The sequence below is a fragment of the Pelophylax lessonae genome (genome assembly GCF_965119305.1).
Source record: "Pelophylax lessonae genome assembly, chromosome: 4".
In the NCBI taxonomy this organism is placed as follows: Eukaryota; Metazoa; Chordata; class Amphibia; order Anura; family Ranidae; genus Pelophylax; species Pelophylax lessonae.
This window is the reverse complement of record NC_138771.1, coordinates 258,556,985-258,570,315: the sequence shown is the minus strand read 5'-3', so window position 1 is coordinate 258,570,315 and position 13,331 is coordinate 258,556,985. Positions and strand designations below refer to the sequence as shown.

General features: G+C 39.1%; 1 protein-coding gene across 1 annotated transcript in view; it reads left to right on the top strand.

Moving 5' to 3' along the window:
- TRHDE (thyrotropin releasing hormone degrading enzyme) overlaps positions 1-13,331 on the top strand; it is a 1,069,075-nt gene that overhangs the window by 592,616 nt on the left and 463,128 nt on the right. Inside the window, exon 5 of the mRNA XM_082253105.1 lies at positions 5,463-5,576. Within this exon, the coding sequence (XP_082109231.1) occupies positions 5,463-5,576 (114 nt within the window). The remainder of the gene's footprint in view (positions 1-5,462; positions 5,577-13,331) is intronic.

The window sequence follows — 13,331 nt, the reverse complement described above, 5'->3', positions numbered from 1 at the left end:
TGCACTGGTCAATCCCCTTGTTAAGTATGCTCTTGAAGCACTCCCATTTTTCCTCCGTGTTCTTTGTTCCCAGGGTTCTATCCAAATTGATATTTTCTAGCAGCGAGCGTAGTTTTGGGAAGCCTGGGCTTTCAGGAGGCCTGATGAAAGAAGGCAGTAAGCTTCCTCGGCTGGGAATCATCTTTCCTCTTTCAAGTCATGTCTCCTGAGTGTGTAGAAGTCGGTTTACCGTAGTGCTGGGCAGAACCAAAGCCTGAGCTAGTCGCTGCTGACTGTTAACCTTTGAAGCGCGATGGAGCTCCGGGACTAGACATCCAACTTCCTTGTGTGCTAGCCACACACCCTTTTCAATTTTTTTTTAATCCACAGCAAATTTGGTCATAAATTAATACAAGTTTCAGGACTTTATTTCAGAAAAGTATAACACCTTAAGATTTCATTGTTTGTACAGGTAAGACCCCTACTACCAAGTGATAGGTATGTGTACCTTTGTGCAGCCATATTCTAACTGTTTTTCAGCTAATTCCATAACAATGCACTGTTTCTCCCATCCATCATTATTTCAGACTCCACCAATATGTTAGTGACTTCAGGTAACTCCAATAGCCTGCACAATCACTAAAGGATGAAGTATAAACAATTACAGTAATGCCTCATTTAGACAGGCACTGACACTGGTAAGTGACACTAGTAGCCCATGAATGAACTCCTTGTTTCCCCTTAGAGGCAGTGGCTTCATAGATGCCGCCACATGAGTGTGTTCGGGGCAACTCACCCGCACCTGCAAGACTGTCAAATAACAACCAGCAGCTGTGTCCTTGCAGGCGCTGTGTCCCAACAAAAATGAATGGGTTGTCTGCATGCAGCATCAAGTGGCTGAAGTAATAACATTTTTTAAAAAAGAAGTCCCACACACATATGTAAACAGTGATTGCACCACATATGTGAGATAGTGGTCTCAAACATCAGAAAGAGAGCAATACATCTAGTGCCAGACTTACTGTGTAACTTTAAACTGGTAACCTGTAAAGACTTAAAATGTCTGCAACAGAGATTTTATGTACCATAGTTTGTCACTGTTCCATGGTCGTGAATAATTTTAAAGTATAACATGTTAAGAATTTATTTACTCAACATAACATTGGCTTTTATATATTACCAAAAAATTGGGTATTATTTTGTGTTTGTGTGCAATAAAACTCATTAAAAAGTATTTTATCTTAAAAATGTGTGTTTTAAAAATGGCTGCAAAAATAACGTGCAACATAAAAAACTGTAACAACCATCATTTTGTTCTCCAGGGTCTCTGTTTACCAAAAATATATAATGTGGGGGGGGGGGGGGGTGTAAGTAATCTTCTAACGAAAAAAAAAAATTGTGACTTTTACATGTATGACAGAAATGACAGAATTGGCCTAGGAGTAAGGTGGTTGAAGGAGTATACACTTTCATTTTATAGGATCAGCATTGTAATCACAATTATTATTATTATTACAGGATTTATATAGCGCCAACAGTTTGCGCAGCGCTTTACAATGTGAAGGAAGACGATACAGTTACAATACAGTTCAAAACAGGAGGAACTAGAGGGCCCTGCTCGTTAGAGCTTACAATCTAGAAGGGAGGGTCAAGTGAAACAAAAGGCAATAACTGTGGGGGATGGGTCGATGGAGAAAAATGAGGTACATTTGTTAGGGGTTGGTAGGATAGGCTTCTCTGAAGAGGAGGGTTTTCAGAGATCGCCTAAAAGCTAATAGAGTGGGGGATAATCGGACAGATAAGGGTAAGGAGTTCCATAGGATTGGAGAGGCCCTGGAAAAGTCCTGGAGGCGAGCATGGGAGGAGGTGATGAGTGAGCTAGAGAGCAGGAGGTTTTGAGAAGAACGAAGAGAGCGATTCGGTTGGTATTTTGAGACAATTACAACAATAGTTATTTTTTGACAACCCAATAAATCTATTTTCTTGTTGTGAGTAAGTCTTGTCTGTTGCCATCCCTTTCAACAACTTTCTGGATTCTCTGCATGCTTTGCAATTTCTCCTCTGCTGTTTACATTAAATTTCTAAGGACTACATATCCCATGGTATCTTGCTGCCTGCAAACAGTGATTCCTGTTCTCACTCTGCCTCCTAAAACTCCTGCTCTTGACACCTCTGTAGTTCAAAAGGAAGGCTGTGTGAAATATAACACAGTAGTGCCTACTCACAAGGCATGGTGAATAGGTGTCACAGAATTCAGGGAAGTAAATGTATGGGGATCAATACAAAGTAAGTTTACAAACTTCAAGATCATTCAGATAAATAGGAGTAGATCAATAATAAATATAATATATGATTTTATATTTTGACCATAGATACACTTGAAAACCAGATGTCAGGTGCAAGATTTGGGCCAATGACAGTTGTTTGCGATGCATTGTGAGACATTTGACATCTGAACAGCCAAAGTTAGGTCTGAATTTATTTATGGACCAAACTCTGATCATACCTAGTTATGAGTAATAATTCATAGAGAATAAGTGAAACAATAGGTACAGTAATAGAGGATGACAGGTGATCATTAATCGATATTTGATAATACTGATTTGTATTTCCCCCTCTTCTTAACATTAAATACTAGATTACAGCGTACACAGCTCTTAACTACTTTTTTACTAGAATATGGTTGTATTTAACCTTTTATATCATATCTTCCCTTATTAACCAGTTTATTCTTATTCCCCACTGTGTTTTACTGTTAAGTCATTGCTGTAAACGAACACATTTGGGCTAATTTCTCCACTCCTAATAAAATCCTTGAAAGTTTTAATTTACTTCAGTTGAAATTAGAATGATTTTTTAAAGGGAATCTCCATATATACATGCTTCGCTCATTTAGGGGTGTATAAACATCCAGCTAAAAGTGAAAACATAATGGTATTGTAATCTAATGCTTTTGTAATAAAATGATATGAAATTGTTTTACCATTTCTGTTATTAAGATTTCAGTTAATTATTTCAATCTGTGCCATAAAATACACAGTTTTTTTTTTTTTTTTTAACTTTGAATTTAAATCAACATAGCAAAATGTTCATTATAGTACTACTTCTCATGTATGTACTGTATTTCCACAAATAAATATTAGGAATGCTTTAAAACATTGTTAAAACTTGCCATAATATTTACATTAAAACTGATTTAAAATGAATATGTAATTATTTTTTCCCCAAGAGTACTTGTAAAATTAAAGTAGAATGAAAGTAGCTTGAAAGTAGATTATTATTTTTATTAAACATTCCGTCTTTTTGTCTTTGGCTCTATGTTTTTTACTTTGATGCTATACTTCACAAGTCACATGTTAAATGAACTGCCAATACGTAATTGTAGCTCAAATACTATTGCAGTATTATTTAACAGTATTAAAAGTATTAAAGTAGTTGTGAACCTTATTAATGATAAAATTATTTTAATACACTGCTCAAAAAAACTAGGAACACTTTTAAATCAGATTATAGCATCAAGTCAGTTAAACTGGTATATTGATCTAGTCAGTTAAGTAGCAGAGGGGGTTGTTAATCAGTTTCAGCTGCTTTGGTGTTAATGAAATTAACAACAGTTGCATTAGATGGGCAACAATGAGACGACCTCCAAAATAAGAATGCTTCTTTTACAGGTGAGGGCTATGACATTTTTTTTCCCTACTCTTTTATGACTGTTTTTCACTATTTTTGTATTTGGCTGGAGTCAGTGTCACTACTGGTAGCATGAGGCGATACCTGGACCATATAGAGGTTGCACAGGCAGTCCATCTCCTCCAGGATGGCACATCAATACATGTCATTGCCAGAAGGTTTGCTGTGTCTCACAGCACAGTCTCAAGAGGATGGAGGAGATTCCAGGAGACGGGCAGTTACTCTAGGAGAGCTGGACAGGGCCTGTAGAAGGTCCTTAACCCATCAGCAGGACCAGGATCTGCTCCTTTGTGCAAGGAGGAACAGGATGAGGGCCAGAGCCCTATAAAATGACCTCCAGCAGGCCACTGGTGTGAATGTCTCTTACCAAAACTTTAGAAACATTCATGAGGGTGGCCTGAGGGCCCAACGTCCTCTAGTTGGGCCTATGCTCACTGCCTAGCTCCATGGAGCTCGATTGGCATTTGCCATTGAACACCAGAATTAGAAGGTCCACCTCTGGCACCCTGTGCTTTTCATAGATGAGAGAAGGTTCACCCTGAGCACATGTGACAGTTGAAAGGGTCTGGAGAAGCCGTGGCAAATTTTATGCTGCCTGTAACATTGTTCAGCAATCAGCATGACCGGTTTGTTGGTGGGTCAGTGATGGTCTGGGGAGGCATATCCATGGAGGAACTCACAGACCTCTATAGGCTAGACAATGGCACCCTAACTGCCATTAGGTATCGGAATGAAATCCTTGGATCCATTGTTTGATCCTACGCTGGTGCAGTGGGTCCTGGGTTCCTCCTAGTGCATGACAATGCCCGGTCTCATGTGACGAGAGAATGCAGCCAGTTCATGGTGGATGAAGGAATTGATACCATTGAAGGGCTCCAATGCTCACCTGACCTAAATCCAAAAGAACACCCCTGGAACATTATGTTTCGGTCCATCCGACACTGCCAGGTTGCACCTCAGTCTGTTCAGGAGCTCATTGATGCCCTGGTCCAGATCTGGTAGGAAATACCCCAGGACACCATACGTCATCTCATTAGGAGCATATCCCAATGTTGTTAGGCATGCATACAAGCACATTGGGGCCATTCAAAGTACCAAGTACCATTTTAAGTTGCTGCAATGAAATTTCAGTAAAATGGGCTGCTGCATAATTTTTTCACTTTGATTTTCAGGGATGTCTTTGAATTCAGCACTCTGTAGGTTGATAATTTTAATTTCCATGAAATTATGTGGCGCCCTTTGATTCCTAACACATTACCCAGTCCATATCAGTATAGATATCCAGCATGATATGTTTCCCCATTGAGATCTGATGTGTTTTCAAAGTTTTCCTTTAATTTTTTTTCAGCAGTGTAGTTAAAATTGAGCCTATATGGACTGTGTGCTTTCTTTTTTTTTTAAACCTTGCCTAGTCGTGACTTGCTTCAGAAGTGCAGGTTACATGATCGCTAATGCTTCCACAGCAATGGGGCATGTACATCATTAAAGGCATACTGACTACATAGGTTACAGGCTCCTCCAAAGTTTGCCTGTATCTTCAGCGGCATGACACAGAAAGTAAACTGACCACGTATGCATGGATCGGCTGTCATGCTTACCATGGTCAGTTTACTTTTAAGAGGAGCAGCACAGGCAGGCTAATCCAGGTAAATTAGAACATTGGCAAGTAGAAAAATAATACTGACAGGACAAATCATATTTAACTAATTTAAAGAGCCAGTACATTTTTTTTTTTTGTTTTGTTTTTTTAGTTTATAAACACGTTAATGTTACTTATTGCATTTTCTTTGCAGTGGTTTGGAGATCTGGTAACACCGGTATGGTGGGAAGATGTGTGGTTGAAGGAAGGGCTTGCTCACTATTTTGAATTTGTTGGAACTGACTACCTCTATCCAGGATGGAACATGGTAAGCCTTATTTCATATGTAATGTTTTAATACTTCAAATTGCAAATAACTAAAGGTTAAATAAATTTTGAACAGGCTCATACTTCATGAATTGTATTCAATAGGGGCCCCTCCTTTAAAATCCTTAACATATATAAACAATGGATAATTGTATAGCTACTTAATAAGCATATGATAAAATAGCATTTCAAGAAGTGTGGCTTGGAAGCGCTGAGATGGATTCAGTTAAACATTTACCTCCAGTTCTCCTAAACTCCTAATGGCTCATGATGACTTTCATCAGCAGTATTTTATACTCTGCAGCAGCTCTCTACACTTTGCAAGACCCAGAGAATGTACCAGAGATTATCCCACAAGGTGAAGCCCCACAAGCTGACTGACTGACTTCTTTTAGCAGCAGAGCAGAGTAGCAACATTCCCAAAATGGAGGTAGTCCATCCAGCAGATGCAGCTCCCCGGTCTCGCTCTGCTCCAAGAAACATCTCCATACATACCACTGATCAAACTTTGGGGACAGTTCCTAACAGACCAGAATCAATATTCCCCTCTGCATCTCCAGCTTCTAAATGTCCTGTAAATAAAAATAATGGCACACTACAATTGCAGCAGGTTGCACAATCTGACATCTGTTTAATTATCCTGCTTCTGACATACTAGCCACTGAGAGTATTAAGACTGTGGACCTCGCGCTTATGGAGTGTGGGATATCAATAAAATAGGTGTTTGTAATTAGCTGCCTGCTGCAAGAAAAGTGCTAGTGCTTTTAGTGAATGAAGGTCAGTGATTGCAGCGCTGCTAAATAAAAATAAATAAATAGGTGTTCTGAAAAAATCAATATAGTGATCTAAAATACAACTATGTTGCTTAAAAATATGAAATGATGAATCAAACCATCAATAAAGTGCCAGTGAGTGCAAATTCTGTGCAAAACGATAAAAAATCATAAATAGTGCAGATATTACAATGTAAAACTCATATCTAAAAATGCAATCTGAGTGCCAAATGGAAAACAGTCCATAAAACAGTCCTTATAGTAAAACAGGAGCTGGATGCTTATTCTTGTTGCTTCGGGGTATCCCCCTTTGGGTATCTACTTACCACTATGTGGTGAGATTGAAGCAGAGTAAGCTGATGTTATCCTATGACTCCTGCAGGGCTGGTTCGGCTGTATGTTGGAAGCAAAACTAGTTCACAGTGCAGTATTCCCAGGTGTCCTCATAGAAATAAAATTACTGGACATAGTGAGGACCGTTTAAAATACATTTATTTGAATTAAAATACAATGGGATACTCACAAACATGTAACATATAAGAGCCTGTGTTGCCTATACTCGGTACGGTGGTTAGCTGCTCCACAGCGTTCTCCTCACCGACCGGAAGTCACGTGGCTGCCTCTCGGCCAATGGCTAGACGCGTTTCGCTGTGGACACAGCGTCATCTGTAGCCACTGAGAGTGTTTGGTTTGAATGACATGTTGCTTTCTTTAACCACTTCAATACCGGCCCATAGTAAATTGACGTCCTGAGTTTAAAGCTAAATACCGGTGTTATGGCAGCAGATAGCTGCCATAACCCTGGTATTTTTTTAAACTGCAGGCGATGGGCTTTCCGATAAGGGTGGTCCCAGCGGCGGATTCGCCGCGAGATCACCCTCCGGGATGGCGGAAGGGGTGCCTCCCCCCTCCCGCCGCGTCCCGGTCCTTTTCCCCGCTTACCGGACCCGCCGGCAGCGGGGAAAACGATCGGGTCCCGGATCCTTACAGACAGGATGTCGAGTGAGGGCAAGCTTGCCCTCACTCGACTCTATTGTCTTGGAGGACCGGAGTGACGGCAAACATCGTTGCCGAGCAACCGGCTTAAAGGTCCCTTTTTTTTTTTTTTTTTGTCATTTTTTTTTTTTTTTTTTCCTTTCCATCTTTATTAGTGTACTTGTGAGATCTGACGACTTTTTGACCCCAGATCTCACAAAAAAGAGGTCCTGTCATGCCTATTTCTATTACAAGGAATGTTTACATTCCTTGTATTAGAAATAAAAATGATCAATTTTTTTTTTTTTTAAAAACGGTGTAAAAATAAAAAATAATAAATAAAATAAATAGTAAAAAAAAAAAAAATAAATAAAAAATAAAGCATCCTGTCCCCGTTAGCTCGCGTGCAGAAGCGAACGCACACGGAAACCCCGCCCACATATGTAAACGGTGTTCAAACCACACATGTGAGGTATCGCCGCAATCGTTAGAGCGATAGCAATAATTTGAGCCTTAGACCTCCTCTGTAACTCTAAGATGGCAACCTGTAGAAATTTTTAAAGTGTCGCCTATGGGGATTTTGAAGTACCAAAGTTCGTCGCCATTCCGTGAGCGTGCGCAATTTTGAAGCATGACATGTTGGGTATCTATTTACTCGGCATAACATTATCTTTCACATTATGGAAAAAAATTGGGCTAACTTTACTGGATTCTTATTTTTTAATTCAAAAAAGTGATTTTTTTCCAAAAAAATTGCGTTTGGAAGACCGCTGCGCAAATACGGTGTGATAAAAAATATTACAATAATCTCCATTTTATTCTCTAGGGTCTCTGCTAAAAAAAAAATATATAATGTTTGGGGAATCTAAGTAGTTTTCTAGCAAAAACAACTGATTTTAACTTATAAACACTAAATGTCAAAAATAGCCCTAGTAGGCAAGTGGTTAAAATGCTCACTACAACAAGATATGTCCAAGTGCAAATTGATCAGCTAGCGGAATACTCAGATCCTGTAGAGAGAAAAATAGGAGAATTTGCAACAACCAATAACAAATTAGTGGAGACCCCTAAAGAACAAAAAAAATATTTGAAATGGAAACCAAAAATAGGCATGTGGATTTGGAGGGTAGATTTCACAGAAATAATAATATGATATGCAGGGTTTCTATGTCAGTCACACAAACAGAGTTAATGCATTACTTCACTCAGATGTTTAAAGTTACACTGCCTTTACAGTCTTGCCTAGGACTTATGATTGGCAGGGCACATATGATTATTCTGAGCTTAAATATTTTTAAATTTAAATATTTCATGATTAATGTACTCAGGGATATTTTGGCAAGAATACACTTTTATCACATGACAATAAGACTGCAGCTAGGAAAGCGGGATCGCTCCCTGATCCTTATGCCTCAGTGTCTTTCCTTGATGACATCTCAGTTGTCACTGCACAAATATTTATGGCAGTGACCAAAATCGTAAGAGAGTATCACATCCCTTACAGATGGGAATTTACCACTCAATAATTTGCAAAAGCTATTCTCACCTATAAGCTTTGCTCATGGACCTGGTGACCATGGAGGACAATTCCCCTATGTAGAAAGCTGCACAATGTTGTAGTGTCCATTGACTGGTCAGGATTTCAATGTTCTTTTTGTCTTTTTCTGTTAATTTAATTTTAGCTTGGGCATCATTTACTTATGTGGGTTAGAGTACGTACATAAGAGTTGCTTAAGATAAGATCCTGCCTTGGTTTAATCTCTTTGGGAATGTACTTCTATCTATGGTATAATTCTGCAAAATTGCTTATGTTTTAAGTACATTTATGGTTTTGTGTTGAGTTATTTCTGGCTTTCTGCACTGGTATTTAAAATTTCCTCTCATTCATACAATTTATGACAACCTAGCTTTAGGAATGTATCTGGTAATGTTACTGTTTACTTGTATAATCTCTTATATCTCTTGCTTTGGTTTTCATACCTGATTGTACACTTTGTTGCTTTATCTATTAAAACTATTAAATTAAATTGTCAAAGCTCTTAATAGCCCCTACAAGTGTCACTTAAGGTGTATATAAAATCTTATGTAGGGTGTGGTCTTGTGTGCATTTATGAAACCAACTTTCAGGTAAATAAGGCTTCTGCATGTTTACAGACCAGATTTCCCCACATTGTTGTGGCCTTAAGAACTTGCTCTCAGTCCACATCCACAAGACCATAACTGATTTTGAGGGCCAGTATCTTGTGACAGATATAGAACAGTATACATTGGTATACTTATATGCCCCACATAAAATTTTTAGGAAGGTTTGGGGCATTACAAAGCAACACCTAAAAGGACAATAAATGAAACTTTAAGAATGGAACAGTATACAACTGATCAGAGCAGGCAACAGGCCAGAATCTAGTCTGCAATTGTTATAAAAACAGAAAATGTACTGTATATGATGTATGGAGGTGCCAACATGGTAATGGAGTCAATATGGCTCCTTCTCAGAAAGATACTATTCTAGAATAGATTTGTTTTTGGCTGAATGTGAAATGATCTTCTATTAACTTAATTTTATAGTCAGATCATGCCCCTATGACTTTAGAAATACAGACCTCAAATATAATCAAATCTCCTGGGTCTTGGAGACTGAACACATCTAAATTAAATGATTCCTACCTTACCTATCAAGTTACAAAGGAACTATGAACATTTTTTTCAAAATAATGAGTCTGCTGAGTTAATTGATTGTGTGCTTTAGAACATGCACTGAGTCTACATGAGGGGGACTTTAATAAATCACTACTCCCAGGTCAATAACCCAAAAGTATTTCTGGCCACATTGCTAGAAGAATGGGAAGCTAAAGAAATCCCTTTTTGAATACTAAACAGGCATCAAACTCTAAAGCCTGGATGGAGAAAGCTAACAAATTTAGGACATTTTTCTTTTACTCTTTTGTACATTTTGCACCTGAGGGACATGCTGATCAACCCACTTTAATGACAATTAGGCATTTTTTTTTACCAATTTTTTCACTATTACCCCAAAACAGAGAGCCAAACTCTCTAAACCCATTATTATACCCAACATTCTTACTGCTGTTAAGCCACTTCCCTTGGAGATAAATATACAGTATCTCACAAAAGTGAGTACACTCCTCACATTTTTGTAAATATTTTATATTAAATTTATAATATTTTATTATTTCATGTGACAACACTGAAGAAATTACACTTGGTACAATGTACTAGACCCTAAAACTGAGCTGCAGCACTTTGGCCATGACCATTAAGTGGTTTAACAGGACAGGTTCCACTCAGAACTGGCCTCGCCATGGTCGACCAAAGAAGTTGAGTGCACATGCTCAGCATTATATCCATAGGTTGTCCTTGAGAAATAGATGTATGAGTTCTTCCAACATTGCTGCAGAGGTTGAAGGGGTGGGGAGTCAGCCTGTCAGTGTTTAGACCATACACCACACACTGCATCAAATTGGTCTGCTTGACTGTTGTCCAGAAGGAAGCCTCTTCTAAAGATAATGCACAAGGAAGCCCGCAAACAGTTTGCTGAAGACAAGCAGACTAAGGACATGAATTACTGGAACCATGTCCTGTGGTCTGATGAGAACAAGATAAACGTATTTTGTTCAGATGGTGTCAAGCGTGTGTGGCGGCAACCAGGTGAGGAGTACAAAGACAAGTGTGTCTTGCTTACAGACGAGCATGGTGGTGGGAGTGTCATGATCTGGGGCTGCATTAGTGCTGCAGGCACTGGGGAGCTACATTTCATTGAGGGAACCATGAATGCCAACATGTACTGTGACATACTGAAGCAGAGCATGATCCCCCTCCCTTCATAGACTGGGCCAAAGAGCAGTATTCCAACATGATAACGACCCAAAACACACCTCCAAGACAACCAATGCCTTTCTAAAGAAGCTGAGGCTAAAGGTGATTGACTGGCCAAGCATGTCTCCAGAACTAAACCCTATTGAGCATCTGAGGGTCATCCTCAAACAGAAGATGGAGGAGGGCAAGGTTTCTAACATCCACCAGCTCTGTGATGTCATCATGGAGGAGTGGAAGAGGACTCCAGTGGCAACCTGTGAAGCTCTTTTGAACTCCATGTCCAATAGGGTAAAGGCAGTGCTGGAAAATAATGGCGTCCACACAAAATATTGACACTTTGTGCCAAATTTAGACATTTCCACTTAGGGTTGTACTCACTTTTGTTGCTAGGGGTTTAGACATTTTGTTGAGTTATTTTGAGGGGGCAGCAAATTTACATGGTTATGCAAGCTGTACATTCACTACTTTACATTGTAACAAAGTATAATTTCTACAGTGTTGTCACATGAAAAGATATAGTAACATATTTACAAACATGTGAGGGGTGTACTCACTTTTGTGAGATACTGTATATCCCCAGCATAAATAAATAAATAAATATTATAACATTTACGACCAATTAACTCTTTCATGGATTTTCTCCTAAATTATTTCAGACATTGTATACAGAAATACATACAGTCCTGTATCACATTTGAGAACGTATGCTGAAATAAATGTGAATGGAGTCAATACTGATAACAAGCTCTTATTTAAGACAATTACAATCTATTAATGAAAGCCGAATAAGCAGATGTTTTACATACAACAGATAGGCTCCTATATAGTGTCAACTGTAAGCAAAGGTAATAAATTCTATGCAAGTATTGCTTTAAGATCATACAATGACAACAGTAATACTGGTATCTGAAGCATACAGTATCTATAAAATAATTAGAGAATAACAATGTCCAAAACATTTTTTACAGAATGTTAACAGAGGGTAATATCTTGAGAACATGTGGGGATATCAGGGGGGATTCCACTTGGCAATCCCTGAAAAAGGGCAATAATTATGCAAAAAACTCGGGAGAGAAAAATAGGGGGGCTATGAACAAAACAAAACACACAAAAAAAAGGCCAGGGGGAAGGCAGAGAGGGAAAGAGAAGGTAGGGGAGATTAAGGAGAAAAAATTGGGGAGAAAAGGGATGAGAGGAAAGATTAGAGGCTCTGGAGTCACCTGCCCCCCTTCCCCCCATCATTAAATTGAGTTATAGGTATCCAGTAGCAGTGTGCAACTGTTCTCGGTGGGTTCAGCATGTCAGTGTATTGTGCTGTAACGGTAAAGGCCATCCAGAGAAGCCAAGATGTCTCTAAATTTGTCCTCTCTGTTGTTTAAAGTACATAGTTAGTGAGGTTGAAAAAAGACACCAGTCCATCCAATTCAACCTATGATGTGTGTGTGTATAAGTGTTTTGTGTCAATAATACATTGTATACCCCTGTATGTTGTGGTTGTTAAGGTGCCCATCTAATAGTTTTTGAAACTATCTATGCTCCCTGCTGATACCACTGCTTGTGGAAGAGAATTCCACATCCTTACCGCTCTGACGTTATGAAACCCTTTACGCAGTTTAAGGTTAAACCGCTTCTCTTCTAATTTTAGTGAATGGCCATGAGTCCTTTTATATTCCCTTTCACTGAAAAATGTGTTCCCTATGCTAGGGTGGCCAGTACAGTATTTGTACATTGATATCGTATCCCCTCTCAGGCATCTCCTCTCCAAAGAGAATAGGTTCAATGCTTGTAGTCTTTCCTCACAGCTGAAGTCCTCCTTTCCCTTTATTAGCTTTGTTGCCCTTCTCTGGACTCTCTCCAGTTCCAGCACATCCTTCTTGAGCACCAGTGCCTAGAACTGGATGGCATACTCAAGATGCGGCCAGACCAGGGTCTTGTAGAGTGGGAGAATTATCCTTTTATCTCTGGAGTGTATCCCCTTTTTTATACATGCCAGTATTTTGTTGGCTTTGCTTGCAGCAGCTTGGCATTGCATACCATTGCTGAGCTTGTCATCTACTAGGACCCCCTTTTCCATCTTAGATTCCCCCAAAGGCTCTCCCCCAGTGAGTAACCCCAGTGTTCGTATTTCTGGCACCCAAATGCATTACCTTACATTTTGCAGCATTCAATCT